Raw genomic sequence first — 16,345 nt, 5'->3', positions numbered from 1 at the left:
TCGTTCCTTATCTATGCGCATCCTTCTTATTTAGTGAATTTTAATAAGATAATCTTCAATCATGGCTCCAAAGAAGATAAGAGCAATTAATAGTAGTGAGGTAATGACATTGAATTGAAAAGGAAATGATTTCAAAGTATGAAGGTGGGCATGTGTCTGTCGGATATGTGAACCGAAGAGTACAAAACAGACACTGGACAAGTTTTTTTTTACCTTCAACTTCAACTACAGGCGAATCACCCCCGATTTTATACTGTCAATGGAGGGGGAATCCAAGCAGTAATTCTACAATTACCCACTCTTAAAACAATGTTTTTAGTCGGAGGGGGGGGGGAATGAGAAAGATTGAAACGGAAGAAGGCAGTAGGGCAACTGAAATATAGAAGAAGGACTGGAAAATCTATACAATTATCTTAACAGTTTTTAGAGACGTAGGGCAAGAATGAAGAGACAGACTCAAAAGTGAGGCAGAATTAAAGACAGAGACTCAAAAGACATTTATAAATACCCACAGAGTGAACGAAAAACTTATCTAAGTGAGATGACATTTAACAGCTGAATGAAAAACCCAGGCTATCTTTGTGCTCATGAATATATATGAACGAACTTTGTACAGATTTCTGTCCAGAAGCAGCCATGCGTTGCAAGAGTTGGTTTACGGTTTCTTTTGTTGGTGGTTTTTATCGCCCAGACTCTAAAACCCGTCCCCTTCCCCATCACTCCCACAATGCCCTTTGTCCCAACACAATCCCCGTCATCTTATATCACAAACCTCGCTGCAGTGTAGAGACTCTTCGAAAAGACATAGAAAAGATCCTGGGTGTCACACCTTAGGGTGGTAATAGAGCCTGGATGGGGAGAGGTTCCTGCAACACCATTACTTATAGTCGATCAATTTTCTTTTACATTTTTACATGAGAAACTCATGGACTATCACAGTTCGCCTTTCTTACCTTCATTTCTAGGAATCTCTGCCCAAGAGAGTGCATGAGGACATATACTTCACATATTACTGTCATTTGTAAACAAAGGTTGTCGGGCAATTGAGAATATGGAAGTGAACTGGAAAATAATGCATTTATTTCGTCGTACTGCTGACAAGCTGCCCAAGTAGTGTTGAAGTTTACACAGAAACGTGCTGAAGCAGACCGGCGCCCTATTCTGGCACGAACTGCGCTCCCCAGCCCAAGCAGTGTACACACGTCCTCACATATTAGGCCAGTGATGCCCAACCTTTGTATAACGGAAAGCCGTTGTCGGGCACAAAAAAATAGAGCATTTTTTTATTAGAAACAAGTTGTACTTACCATTAATTATGTGGTAATTAGTGGGATATTTGAAGTTTCCCGAAACCAACTTCTGAATGTCCGGCTGCATCGTAGAGACACCAAGTAGCACTGAATCGAAATGTTCGTCCATCGAAATTGAGAGACGCCCCTACGTGGGGATAAATACTTCTGCATTACAACATGCCCATCCTGCACTGCAGAAGTTACACCGTCGCCTGTGATGTTCTAGGCTATCTCGCGATCGCGAGGTGTTCTCGCTCGCAAAAATTGACAGAAACCCTCTTAAAAGTTACAAGATCGAGGTCGTAATTATTATCCAAATGTGACAATTCCCGGAAATAAAATCTTCTCATCTCCTCGATCTTAGCGAAGTGGGACTCTTCTCTGTAAGAATGCATGTGAACACATACAGACAACTTAGTCCGTTAATTAGTTATAGAAGGAGAGGGGGAGGGGCAAAATTGATGATCCAGAAACTAAGGCTAGCCAAGGCAGCTAGCCATGTAAACAGATGTCACATGCAGAGAAAGAAATCGAGTTGTCCAAGACGAGAGCTGAACCAAAGACAACCAATCCTCACTGCATTGGTGACATACGCTCTGAGTGCGTGTGAGATAGAGAGCAACACAAACACACTCGTACAATCAAATTTTCTGTCTATATATATATCACCCACACTCTTGCATAGCGTTTTTTATTCCCTAATGTTGTCACTTCACCAGCCACTTTACAGCCGCCATTTGCTATTGTCGGTTAAATCCCCCTCCCGTATATTACCGTCATTGCAGCCCACCTACCGTAGGCGTACCAGCTGTTCCTCCATTCCCCCTTCTCGGAGACAGGTGACACCTAAACACCTAAACACATGCCCACAGCACATACCCATTCGTGATGGAAGCGCGCACACCCAAAAAGCCTCTGACAATATGTCATCCTTGAAGCCGTGTGGCGCTGTTTGCATTTTAAATCCACGTGTAGACCTGTCACCTGGTGAAAGAAAGAAACTACAGCTGCTCGTCATCCTCCACTATAAACCATAATATTCAGTCTTTAGAAAGATATACAGCTGGTCAGTAAACAGTGCTCATGGAATGGCTGACCCATAGAACGCTACAGATGATGGCTAATAATGGACAGAGGACACCGGCTGAGCGGCTAACTTTTGACATCAGTTGACATCTAAAACTAGCTGACATTTACTGGCTGTTTGACTTTTGACACAGACTGATGCTGGAGTAGAAATCTGATGCTTTTAGACGCTGTGGTACAAAGCCGACACTGGTTGACTCTGGTTGACACTCTGGTTGACGGCGGCCACTGGTTGACGTGGTACAAATATGATTTTGTCCACTTCTGTGGTAGACACTTTAATTAACACTGGCTTATGCCATCTCCTACTTAACCGACTCTGTGGTCAAGCTATTTAGCACTAGTTTACTGGTTGATAGTTGACGCTGGTTTAACAGTATGGAGGAGACAGCAGGTGAAGCAAAGTGAAAAATGGAGAAAACATCTTTTCAAAAATACTAACCATCCTTTGTCAAACGTAAAATCTCAGCAGTCAGAAATAATTACTGCTTCTCTTCCCTACCACTCTAGAAGTACATTAAAGAAAGCAAAAGTGTTGGGAGGGAGGAGGTAGTATGACAGGTGTGAGTGAAGAAGAAAGAAGGAGAATTTGTCGTGACATGGCGGGTGACAGTGTGACAGTAAAAGCTTTTGTGTGTAACGACTATTTGGGTTTCCTTAAGGTTCTGTGCACAGTTCACTCCAACACTGGTCTACGAACATTCATGTCATAAAATGGTTGCCATCACGGAGGAAGAAAAACTGTATGTGTGCTTTTTTGCTTGTTTGTGTGTTGGTGGATGGGTGTGGGCGTGCGTACGTGCGCGCGCACGTGCGTATTGTTGATAGTGTTGTTGACAAAAAGAATGTGGCCATGCCTTCCGCCGGTTAGAGGCCTCTCTTTGTAAACCCCAGGTATAAACAGGTCTACATATCTAGTGTCATTCGTCGAACTTAAAAGAAAACTAGACCAGGTAAAGGTTTGCATATAGCAAATTACACTACTCGAGAATCTCTGCTATAGTTAGCGCAGGTTCGTTGTTTGACCTTTTTCAAAAGTGAATAAGACACACAGCCTTCCTCCTTTTGATCTTACCACACAGCAAGGAGGGAAGCCGCCAGACAGGTAGGCAACGCGTCTTGTTTAATCCTTCTTTCTTTTTATTGGAGGTAATGCATTGTTAGTCGATGATTACTTTTGTATATCTTCTCGTTCACATTACTTTTTTAATTCACTGCAGTTTCTAAGTCACTAAACGGTCATGAAATTAAACATTTCTTCTTCTATTTCTTCAAAAAGTTTGAAAACGTCGAGGTAGGTCCCTAACCTTTCGGTCACTTGGGGAGTGAGGTGTTAGTTTTCGGGGCTAACATTTTTGTGAGGGTGGTTCCTATCTTCGCTTTCTTTCCCCAACCCTTTAAAGAGTCGGGTACCCATCCAGTGACTGAGTCAACGGAAAGCACGTTGCGTCAAACGGGTTTCGAACTTGCTTATAGTCTCCGTTTCCGCCTTTGAACGCCGCTTCTCTAAACTTCGCTATCCACTCGTCAAAAGACAACTAATTATTGACAGTACACAAAGGAAGTCAATCTAAATAAGTCTCAAAGTAAGTACTTTTCTTTGGGTTTTGTTTTACAGTAATGTTCTGTTCGGTTTTAAATTGCACTGAACTTCCTGACAAGCTTTGCTTTTCGTAGCCTGTCAGAAAATAATCTTACCTTAACTCCGGGTGTGCAGGTAGAGATTTTTCCGGGAGGAGGAGGGGCTGAAGAAAGTAGATTTCAGGTTACCCTATGCTAAACCCCTCAGGAAATCACAGCTCTAAGTTTTGTCATTAGTGTGCATGCATCGAGGCTGAGAAAACATTAAGATAACTAGAGAAAAATATTAATTTTTGTAAATCATTTTTCTTAATAATATTGATCACTTCACTCTCTCTCTCTTTCTCATTTCTGTAAGCTGAACGTGCGCGTGCGAGAGAGCGAGAAGGAGGGTGTGAGAGAGAGAAATGGCGAGGGTGTGAGAGAGATGGCAGTTAAAGAAGAAATCACGTGATAAGTGCTTGTAAAGACACCTTGTGACGATCGTTTACACTAGCGGTGCGTTTGTTTGACCACCACTCCCTTCGCTGCCTGTTCGCTTTTGCAGCTTGGGTTTTCATTTAGAAAAAGATCACTGGACGATCATCGACTTGATTGATTTCCCCCCCCCCCCATCTTCCCGCGCTGATGATTGAACCACGTGAAGTGCCTCAAGACTTCTCTGGTGAAGTCCTCGATATTGTCAAGCCCGTTTTTTGCGAACCAGTCTGAATTGTTCCTCTTGTGAGGAGAAAAAGAACTTACAAGAGCTGAGATTTGCAGGACGCCAATCCACACTTTGCTTCAACGGCTTCCATTGACATCAGGGCCGGTTTCCTTTTCCCCCCGTCAAGCACATTCCTCGTTGCATCCTGTTTACTAAGAAGGAGATTAGTCTGTCCTAGGAACTTGACAGCTTGAAATGACTGAAGACGGAAAAGGTCAAATGTTCGCTTTGAGGGACATACCCCACGCGCGCGCATGTGTTGGTGGAAGAGTACAAATAGACTTCCGCGTGCATACATGGGTATATGTAATATATATATATGTGTGAATGGTTTTGTGCGAGTACACATACACCTTAATTATCCTCACTAAAAGACCTAATTACATATTCAGTTGTCAAAGCATGCAGATCCCACGACATTCAAAAGAGAATCACAGGACTATCAGTGTTAACACATTTAACATTTAACATGCTGCTTGTTTTCAGAATTGTATATTTGTAAAAATATTTTAAGACGTTGGAATCCTCTACAGGAAGGATTTGATTCTGTATGTAACATTGCTACTTAGTCAAAAGATAATAGAAAGCGGTATTAATACATTTTGATGCCGATGCCATTGTCGCTGTCGTTATTACCTTCTTACAACGCCCTGAGCATCTGACAGTTCCTGGGCGAGAAGATCCTCGCCGTACTAGAACAACCTCCCTAATCATCTGATCTTGCTCCATGTACTTTTTTATAGTTTTCCCAAACTCAAGGGGACCATCAAGGAACCCGTCTTGAAAGCGGGCCGTAGCGACGAAGTTAATGAAGCATCACAGAAGAATCCCGCTGTTTGGAACTGAGAAAAAAATAAAAGTGGGAATTTATAAAGCGCAATATCTCAGCCAAAGGCAGACTCATTTTTCTGAACAAGATCACAAAATAGTAAAAAAGATGTAGAACAAGTTAAAATAGTAGCAAAGTAAAAATAAATTGTTTGTGACACAAATCCCGATTAGTTTTTAGAGACCTCTTATGATAGTTATTTCATTTTCTGGAGATTCTATAAGTATCAAGCGACTAGGAAAATTCCCAAGGATTTCATCATGCGCCTACGAAGGATTTACAGATATTAAGTGTTAAGCAATCCATTACTAGTGTGATATCTTGAGTCGTTTTAATGTAGCTGTTCTGTTATCAAGTTGCTAAAAACACCCTTTGATGGACTTGCCAGAAAGCCAGAAAGCGGGACATTGGGGGTCCAGCCCGGTGAACAGGCCGGACAGGAGGTCAAAAGCGGGACTGTCCCGCCTAAAGCGGGACTTCTGGTCACCTTACCCACACCTACTTTCTTCAGATATCTGACAGATATCTGACTGCAACAACACAAACAGGACAAACATTACCCCAATTTATTCCCATCTACAACCCAAAAACACCCCAAATAAATACGTAAATCATACCTACGCACCAAAATGTTGGGTGGGTGGGTGAAAATTAAACGAGAAACAATTTTGGAATCCTTCACATTTATTTTCGTTGCTACAGCATGTCATGGAGATAGAGTCCTGGTTCGAAAAACTCCACCGAAATTTCGCACACCACACCCCGACTGATGCATTCCACTCCATGCATGCATTCCAAGCTAAGGTCATTTGCATTCCTTTTATTTTCGGGCGACCTTGTTGCGCATGCGCGATTGGGGATGTGACAGACTGACTTCTGGTGAAGACTGTAGCTGTGGTGCAGTTAACTAACAAACTGTTCTCACCTGAAACCTCGTAAACTGCCTGTTGACTCCGCCTTCTTTTTTTTTTTTTTTTTTTTTTGTCGCATAAACATCTATGGCTCTGTGGTTCAGACCTGGGCTTACCTGGTACTGATGACCCACAGATGAACCTGAATTTGTGATGGTTCCCGACAACCCACCTGTTCCCATCTTGAAATCGGCTTCTTTTCCTATTCCACGAATAGGCTATAAGTGTTGCAAGAGTAGACATGCACATGCGATGCACTCGCACGCACACATACACACACTCCTATGGCTAAGTACTTCGTACCAGCCAATACATTCACACCTCTCTCTGTCTTTATATGTCACTGGAGATATATAAATATACATCAGCAACTCAAAATATATAAACATAATTTACCAGGACTCCTTGGTAAACTTTTTATAAATTTTTTCCCTCCCTCTATCTCACTCTTACCAAGTACATTATACATGCAAACACATATATGTTTAGACACCCATATACACTCAGTTATTCTGAAACTCATAAAGGGCATATGGTAGCGCTGTCTTAAAATGCCATCAGCCCGTGCAAAAAAAAGCTTCCTCTGTAGGTGAATGCACATTTAGTTCGTATAACAAAAGAAACAAGTTTAGATGGCAGCTATCTACACGAATATTTAAGTGTTCAGTTTTACCTTTTTTTTTTAAACCAATGCAAGCTTTTAACACATTCCTCAGGTTAGCTCAAGCAAGAATGACGGGAGTTAAACTACCCACCGGCTTCATTGACTTTCACTTCATTCATGCTTCTATTTATATATATTTTTATTACAAATATTGCTAGCTTAATGAACTTATTGCTTCATGAAACAAGGTAATAAGTTATTTCATTCGTGGCACAGATACAGACAACGTGAAAAAAGAAGCCGGTATAAAAATAATTGTAGTCTTTTTCAGAGAAATCTCGAAACTATTTACTTCGGACAAAATATTTACCGAGGGATATACCGCGCCCTCTTCTATAGCATGTGCTCCCTCTCTCCCCCGCGAGCCAAGGAGGGGGTGAAAAGGTGGTAAGAACCTACTCGCCCTGGCCTGCCATCAACCGTTGCACACGGACCAGTGGTGAGCAAAGTGTACCACAAAGGTATGTACCTCTGTGCAGTGTACATACTAGCACACTGCGCGCCTGACAGCAGACGGAGGAGACAGGTGGGAAGCAGGGGATGAAAGGTAAGAAAAAGATTTTTGCATGAGCGCGACTGTCACAACCGAAATTCGTGCGCTTTTTAATTCTTCCTGTCATCATAAAGAAAATAGCAATGTTAATGGAGGTGTGGGTCTTAGCTTGCAGCTCAAGGGTGAGGAAAACAAGTTCTTCCCATTCCCTCACGGATCATGCAGGGGACCATAAGCCCATGTTAAGTCTAGCTCAAAGAGCAGCGGAATACTGATGGTGATGGTGAACCACGATTCGGACTACTACCGTGGAGACGTGTCTGTACGAAATGCTAGTGGCGAGCAAATAGTAAACAGGAGGACTGTACTATGTAGACTGCGCCGCTCACCTCCTATTCATCCGGACTCAGGTGTAAACACACCTACAGCCCGTGCGAAGATGAGCGATGCGACGGAGGGGAAGGAAAGGGTTCTGGTTATTTGGTGAATGCTCTTTTCTGTTCTCGATTAGCCTGGGTTAACCACGCGCACACGCAAATAGTCATAGATACACAAAATAAATAGATACATACATACGCATACAAATAGATATACAAACACACAATTAGACATAAAAACACACAACTAGATGGTCCACACACAAATAGACAGATTGTAGACACACAAATAGGCATACCAAACACACGCGATAGGCATAAAACACAGAGAAATAGACAGACAGACACAAAATAGACATACAAGTTTAAAAAGAGGGAAAGGTGGTCTCCTGACATTTTCAGAGAGGTGTTAGAGACCTCACTCTCGGGGTCAGCTTTATGTGAGGGTACCCGTTCCTGCCAGTTGGTAGACTGAGGGAAGTTTGCTGTGCTACACGGGTATCGAACTTTCGCCTCTAAGTTTGACCTCCCCTCCCCGCCTTCACACACGAATAAAGAAATAGAGAAATGTATTTGAGTGTAAAAGACTAGATGATCTGAGAGGTTAGCTACCGACTTCACAGATCCTAGTTTTCCTTTAAGGAGTTCTGGTTGTTCTTTGTGGTTGTGCGCAGGGAACTCTGATCCCCTCCAAGAGATCTTCCGTTACAAAATATCATTTATTTTCGTTACCGTGAATCCCGTGAGAATCCAGTGAGAAGCAAGTGTTGCGTGCGAAGTGATCCACTGCTACTGTAACTTGTGCTGTCGTTTGAATGAAGCTTTTGTGTTATCAAGCTGCTGACAATAGCCACGACTGCTTTAGACAACTAACTGTACATGCTTAGTGGAACACTTGTATGATCTGTGTGTGAATAGCCAGCCAGCAGGCGGCCAGCAGGTAGTGCGCAGTTACGTTTAGTCTAAAGGTTGGTTTTATATGTTTAATCCCCCAGCGACATGCATGCATGGACACGCACAATAAATAGACTAGCTACTTGTTGTAAGGTTAGACGATCTCTCCCTGTCACATTCACCTTTTCCTCGTTTCTCTCTCTCTCTGTGCGCGCGAAAGCACTTAAGTCCTTTGACTTGAATGACGACGACGACGACGATGATGGTGTGGTGGTGGTGGTGGTGGTGCTAAAGTGCATTACCAATGTGGATGCAAACTTAACTACACTACAAACATAAGCGTCAGCATAGGATGATATGATGGCAAACACGAACTAACTGCATGGGAGAAAATGAAGAACTAAGTAGTGACTTGAATAGAACGCTTGAATGTGCAAGATATTTCTTAAAGAGATGGGTTTTGAGGACGAGTTTGAAGACTTCAAACATGGACACAGTTCAAAGAGAGAGGGGCAGAGCATTCCTGGCTGAGAAGGAAAAGGAGCGTCTGGCGAATTTCTCTTGTCTGGTGAGTGACACAGAGAGGAGAGGTGCACAATCAGACCGAGGAGACCGACTCAGGTGGTATGGCGTCAACAGCAGTCAGGTATGCGAGGGCAAGGCCGGGAAGACAACAGTGGCCGAGCTAGGACTGACAGCCGGTGAAGCTGGCGGAAGACAAGACGAACGGTATTGTTCTGAAACCGTTAACGTTTGTCCAGTAGGCGGTTAGGGAGATCGAGAAGTAATCCAACCGGGACAACAAAGGCAGACATGAACTTTTTGGTGGCAAAAACTGACAGGAAGTGTCGATGTGACTGATCCTGTAAAGCTCAAGGAAGATGGACGTTACAGACTGAAATGATGTAAGATTCAAGAGATAATGCTGAGTCGAGCGGTGGCGCACTGGATCTGAGAAGCAAGGCCAGATGCTAGCAGTTATAAATCATCAGCAGACATGTGATACTGCGGGCCCACGTGGTGGATGGTGGTTCCAAATGTACCAGATATATACAGTAAATACAAGAATTCAAAGAACATAGCACTGAGGTACCCCGTACTTCAAAAGAGCAGGCGAAGATGTGGTGCTAGCAACTACCACAGGCTGAGGGCGATCAGTTAGGTAGAATCACCCGGTCACGTGATCACTCATAACAGTGCCAGAGTAACATAGCGTAAAAAAGGCTGTAGAGAAGGATGTTAGGGTTAGGGTAAACAACATTTGCTGAAAAGAGAATGCTTTTTTTGTCCCAGGTTGCGATGATGAAACAGACTTCCCAGTCAATATCGGGTCACTTCGACCAAGGGCGCGCTACTCGAGTGGAAGTAAGGCATCCGGAGACCCGGGAGTGACATCAGTATGGGTAGGAAACAGGCCCCAGCATCAGCAGCTCCTCTCGTCAGAGTTGGCAGTCCTCAGCTTCAACAATGACACCTCGCGGAACCACGTTCCTCTGGTACAGGCCCACAACACGCCAACATCGTCACCATCATCGTCATCATCGTCCACGTCCCAACGCTATCATCATTCCCACGTGACTCGCACATCCTCCATGCCCTCAGGCAGAGCCGCCTGGGCGCCAACTCTGAGACCTTCGGAAGCGTCCGCGAGGAGCCAAGGGTGCGGATGACGCGTCGCTAGCGCTTTCAGCTGTGGCACCCGCCGTTCTTGACACCCGACAGAAGGCTCGTACCGACTACCCGTTGGCAACTCTAAGCCAGAGCAGCGATCTGGCCCTTCCGGCAAATCCGTATGCAGTACCAGCCCCTTCGCCTGCAGCCTTGCTTGCCGCTTCATATTCTGCAGCATTCACGATGCCGCAGCAGCAGCCTTTAGTTGCACCTCATCACCAAGTGCCGGTCTCGCCATTCTGGGGCCAACATCTGAATCCCTTAACAGCAGGCAGCCAGGTTTTGCTGCCTACCTTACAGACTCCGCTGTCTACTCTGCAGACTCCATTAACTGCTCTGCAGACGCCTTTACCTCCCTTGCAGACGACATTATCTCCCTTGCAGACGCCGTTACCTCCTTTGCCGGCGCCATTACCTCCCTTGCAAACTCCGTTGTCATCTGTCTTCTCGCCTTCCTTAGCGTCACAGTGGAACACCTCTCTTTCTCTCTCTTCAGTATCTGGCTTGTCTCCCTTGCTGACAGGGGTGTCGCCACTAGTGCACAATTCCCTCCAGGTGAGCACTCCTGGAGACGTCCTTAGCAACTCAACAGCTTCTCTTTTCAGCAGCCCCACATCACCTCTTCTCAGCAGCCCCACATCACCTCTTCTCAGCAGCCCCACATCACCTCTTCTCAGTTCTACAGCGCCTATGCTCAGCAGTTCTACATCACTTCTCAGCGGTTCCACAGAGTCTCTACTTAGCAATTCCACAGCATCGCTTCTCGGAAATTCTACAGTCGGTCTTAACCCTCGTCCTCAAGAACCCACGTATACACACAGATATACTATGCCCGGACGTTCACACCCTGGCCAAAAACATGAACTTGCGGTACTTCGATGACAGAGCAGCCCGATGATCAGGCCACCTCGGGAGTGGTTCGTCACTACCCTCCAGCACTTCCGGATCGTCACCTACCTCCCCCTGTAGCGAGCCCTCCTACCCGCAATTGACTGTTCGAGAACCCGATCTACAACTTTTCGGTCAGCTTGACCTGCAGATGCAGCACAGCAGCGTTGAGCCCTGCCTGCAGCTACCCGTCAACAAGGAGCTGTGTCTCAGATGTGGCAAGAAGGTGAGTCAGAGTAGGCGTGTCCTCTGGACAACATGATTCAACCTTTTATGTTTACCCTTTCGACCCCAGAGAGCAGCCATAGAGGCTAAAGTTAGGAATTAGAGAAACATCCATACCCTTGGGATTGCTTTGACTCGCACTCAATGACCCCGGCAGTATCAAATCCTCTGAAGCTATAACCGTTGACCTTCATAAGACTGAGACATATTAGACCTCTAACTTTTGTTTAATCTCCTAGGGAGGCGTGTTTTTAGTAAAGGACCATTCATCGCTGTAGGTACTTAGTGAACCCTGAGTTCAAGTTACGTCAGCCTCCTGACTACCGCCCCTGAATTGAATAAAAATAACTTGTTGACCTTTATCATTTCCTTGTAACTGTTTTGTTCTTCTGTCCTTGTCACTGTCCTTAAAACAGAAACTTTTATTCTTTCTCTTATTTGTCTTCTTGTTCGGTTTCCTCTTGTTGAGCCTCTGAAGATGTCCAACTTTTCTCTTGTTCAATAGTATCGATGAAAATCCGTTCAGATATTTATTTCAATCAAATTCACCAAATGCGTTATAGGGTGCGTAGTAGAAAAGGAGGCAACCCTCGATGCCTTACCCCGTTAGTTGACACTGTCGCAGCATGCAACTTTAATTTCAAGGCACCAGCTAATTTATCGCTGGCAGTTAACTAAGCTCTTTATTTTGTTCTTGTCGGCATCACTCATTAGGAATCGATCAAGACCGCGAGTGAGTGGGGGTGGACTATTTTTTCACATTAGGTAGGACACCTGCACCTAATCTATCTTTGTTCTGTTCTCTCAGGTGTACGCGATGGAGAAGGTCGGCCCGGTCAAGGACGTGCTGTACCACAAGACATGCTTCACGTGCGCCGTGTGCCAAACGACCCTGAACCTGAAGAACTTCCACCACAGTGACGCTAATATGGATGACCTGCACGTGTACTGTGCATCTCACAAGCCTCAGGCTCGTTCTTACTCTGGGGACGCTAACACGGTTGGAATTCAACGAGCTTTAACAGTTCCCAGACTTACCAGGTATACTTCGTTACCAAGTAAAATAAAAAAACAAACAAAAACAAAACAAAAAATAAATAAAATAAAAAAAAAACAACAACAACCAAGAATTACAAATTTTCTTCTTAGAACAGGGGGAGAGCTAATAAAAAAAATACTTTCTTTACAAGCCTATTTGTAGAATGCTGCATAATTCTCACGCCTTGAAGATAACCTTCTACGACATCATTATTTCTTACGGCAAATCTTTTTTGCGGAAAATGCGATTTAGTCATGCCGTTACCAAGCAAGGCAGGTAACAGGAAGTGTTGTGCCCATTGATTAGTCTCCCCTACTTCAGTGATCACATCGGTTGGTTTTATTGAAAAAAAAGCAATTATTTTAACAAGCTCGCTGTTGACAAAGCGTGCCTATCGATAGATCCCCAAATGCCTGTATTACTCAACCGTGTATTCCACTGGCACGTTATCTGACTGACTAATAATGCGCAGTTTCCTCCCAGGTGAGGCTGGACTTAACATGGAGTTAACATTGCCGTTAGGGGGGTCTTCGTGTACTCATATATAATTTTCTTTTGGTTCACACTGAGAGCCAATTTTATCTAGCTTCGTGGGTCTTCGTGTACTTATCTATAGTTTTCTTTTGATTCACACTGAGAGCCAATTTTATCAAGCTACGTAGGTCTTCGTGTACTTATATATATATACTGTATATAGTTTTCTTTTGGTTCACACTGAGAGACAATTTTATCTAGCTTCGTCGAACATCGTCCACCAAGTGTGTAAACTTTCTCATTGACATATGACAACTAGAAATAGTTTCATGGTGTGTGTGTATATAGTGTGTGTGGGTGAGGGAGTATTTATTTCAGTCCGCTCAAGCAGATAGTTTTAGTCCTGTCTACCACAGCACATGCGTCTGTCATGGACATGAGGGGTTCAATGGGCCCAATTATTATGCGTTCGAAGCGGACACATGCGTTGCGGAACACAAAGGTCTTTAAGTCGCCTGGACAAGTTGACGCTTATCATCACGTGAGGGACTTCCTTTTAGTTGGTGCAGTCCGCCCTTTCGTGACAAGCAGAAACTACGATGAGGAAATGTGTGAGCTGCTGTTGACAAGCAAGCATAATAAAAGTTATGTGCTGGACTGTGAAAGGTTCTTTGTAGCAGACAAGAGTTTATGAGTGCGAACTGCAAAATCACATCCATTCGGTTGACAAGTGGTCACAGACGATCTATTTGTATCTCTACTTTCCTTTCTTGTTCCCCCAGATCAGCTGAATTCTATGACATAATAAGTATTTTTATTTGAAGTTGAACACACATGATATCTCACCTTAATTTCATATTTATTTTAGAACTGACTACGTCTTCGTGTTCTTCGTCTGTTTTTAGTAAACATGACAACAAATATGCACAATAACAACATTCAAATGTAAGGCAATTATATTCTTATTTGATCACAGTATTTTTTTTTTTTTTGGTTGGTTACTGCATCTATAGGCAGATACAAGTTTTCTCATCAGAAATGATCAAGGTCGATGACAACTACGTTCTGATGTCTCTACCACTACTCTTTCTGATGATATTTCTACTATTACACTGCCACCACTGTCTGTTACTGTTATGAGTAATACAACAAAAATGCTGTTTGTTCTATTGCAGGAAGGGGTTCAGTGTTATCTTTGTAAATGAACAGTCAGGCAAGCTAATGATGCCATGTAGAGTGGTTTCTGAGTGTGCCTGAATGACACTTAACTCTCGCGCGATATTGTTTACAAGGACTTGCACTACCCTCTCGAGATACATGATGTTGCTACATTAATTTACATCTCTGTCGTATGTCATAGCCAGTCAGCATATCTGTCAGGTTACACCCAAATACAATACATTAAAACAGCAAACCACGTCCCAAAAAAACACAACACCTTTAATTATTGTCTTATTAGAAAAAGTTTTAAGTACTGTGTTTTCAGGTTTCAACATATTTATCTCTTATTATTAAAACTCTCTCTCTCTCTCTCTCTCTCACACACACACACTAAGCCCTGTTTAGGTGTGTCCTAGATAGGAAATAGGAAACTCCTCGTATTTCTTTTCAGCTATTGCTTTTGATTTCAATCGTTTCTGAGTTTTATTACCATCCCCTTCCTTTTAATGTTATGAGACAAATATTCAAATTAACAATTTTGTCCTTTTTTTTAGGATCAATGAACAGATTCGTGGAGGTCCTGAAGCGAGCACGCGCGCCCATCTAGACACCAACGCTTTCAGCATCCGTTCAGCACTGCAGGTGCCAACCACAGATTTGCAGACGTCCATCAAGGTGCGGGAGGGAGCGTGGTACCGCGAACAGCGGAAGTCAGAGGGCATGCCCCCGAACGATGTCGTTCGACACGACGGAACAATGCAGCGATACGAAGGCACTAGGTCCTTGTACGACTATCGAGATAACAGCTAAGACGACAGTGGATGCGAGAACCATCAAAATCGGTGTTATCAACATGTTTCACACAGAAAAGAGTGCAACGTGGAAGAATACTCGCATACGTGGTACTACTTGTCGTGTATTCATACATTAGAAATATGGCTTCATGCAAGAAAGGTCCTAATCGACGAACAGAAAATTTTTAAGAGGACAGATTAGACAATATAATTAATAATATTACATTATTTGCACTGTTCATTTTACGTGTAAGTGTATGAGTACACATAGGTTACATAATAGTATACACGTTTCATTAAGGAAAAGTGTAATACAAGCCGCCAAAAGCTTTACAATTCCTTTGAAACATTCTATACTTAGCTGTGAATCTTCTAGTAAACCGCGCGCCTTAACACACCATTTAAATAATGAGTCAAATAAGGCTAAACTGCTTTATCTGTCGTTGAAGACTCTCATACTTTTTCGCCTGATTTAAAAAAACTGATATCAACAAAATTGTCATCATAATCACAATTAACCTACCTCTGCCCATGATACATAATCCAGCTGTTTTAGTTGTACATTGTGTTTCGCTAAAAATGTCCCGATGCTGCTAAGCAACGCCAATAAAGACAACTCAGTCATCTGTTTTAATGTAATATTTATTGAACATTACAGAGAAAAGCATACGAAGACATGATTCCACACTGAACTCGATAATCCAGTGGGACAATATTTCGCTGTGTTGCAACATGAGGCTGAATAGAAAATGACCTTTGAACTACAGAATAACTAGAGCTTTTGTGGTGCAAATGTTCACAGATAAATATTATTGCCAATGTCATGCTGATCTGAACAGCTTTATTCGTGGATTTAACTTCTTTTTTTTTTGGGGGGGGGGGAGAATTTAAATTCCGGTATGGCTCTCATTATTCAATTCCTTTTCATCCTAAATCAGCAGAAAAAAATTTAAATTATATTTAAATGACGTATACGCATTATAGAGGCGGATTTCTGAGCACAAGACGCGGCTCTGCAAACATGTGCCACTTGCAGAAAAGAAATAGCCTGAGTCAGATGAGACCTGAACCCAGAACACCCGACCCTCACACTATGCTGTGACAAGCGCTGAACCCCTGACTACCAGATCGCCCCAAATCAATCAAGAAATAAAAAATATAGTGCAATCAGCCAACAGTACTCCTTTAACCTCCTTTCTTCATCACACACACAGATTCCACACGTAGTCCACATGTGAAGACAAAAGGATTTCGATACAC

General features: G+C 43.2%; 1 protein-coding gene across 6 annotated transcripts; it reads left to right on the top strand.

Annotated features, from left to right (window-relative positions):
• Positions 1-3,097: 3,097 nt before the first annotated feature.
• Positions 3,098-15,709, top strand: LOC112571648 (hillarin-like). 6 transcript variants are annotated; one of them, XR_003100864.1, is made up of 4 exons: positions 3,098-3,121; positions 10,127-11,618; positions 12,426-12,658; positions 14,846-15,709. XR_003100864.1 is itself a non-coding variant. In XM_025250802.1 (3 exons), the coding sequence occupies exons 1-3, from the start codon at positions 11,544-11,546 to the stop codon at positions 15,099-15,101; spliced, it is 564 nt and encodes a 187-aa protein (XP_025106587.1). In that variant the 5' UTR covers positions 11,489-11,543; the 3' UTR covers positions 15,102-15,709. The 6 variants fall into 6 exon arrangements, 1 of the variants encoding a protein (XP_025106587.1); XR_003100861.1 differs by lacking the exon at positions 3,098-3,121 and adding an exon at positions 3,317-3,483; XR_003100863.1 differs by lacking the exon at positions 3,098-3,121 and adding an exon at positions 9,099-9,401.
• Positions 15,710-16,345: the final 636 nt, after the last annotated feature.

This window comes from Pomacea canaliculata, linkage group LG9 (assembly GCF_003073045.1).
Source record: "Pomacea canaliculata isolate SZHN2017 linkage group LG9, ASM307304v1, whole genome shotgun sequence".
Classification (NCBI taxonomy): domain Eukaryota; kingdom Metazoa; phylum Mollusca; class Gastropoda; order Architaenioglossa; family Ampullariidae; genus Pomacea; species Pomacea canaliculata.
Note: the sequence above shows the minus strand (reverse complement) of the source record. Positions and strands in the feature narration are given on the sequence as shown.

Bases quoted from the DNA above. Each gene is read 5' to 3' on its own strand.
- LOC112571648 (XM_025250802.1), top strand. From the start codon at position 11,544: ATGCAGCACAGCAGCGTTGAGCCCTGCCTGCAGCTACCCGTCAACAAG. The intron at 11,619-12,425 runs GTGAGTCAGAGT...CTGTTCTCTCAG, and splicing joins GTCTCAGATGTGGCAAGAAG to GTGTACGCGATGGAGAAGGT. The intron at 12,659-14,845 runs GTATACTTCGTT...CCTTTTTTTTAG, and splicing joins ACAGTTCCCAGACTTACCAG to GATCAATGAACAGATTCGTG.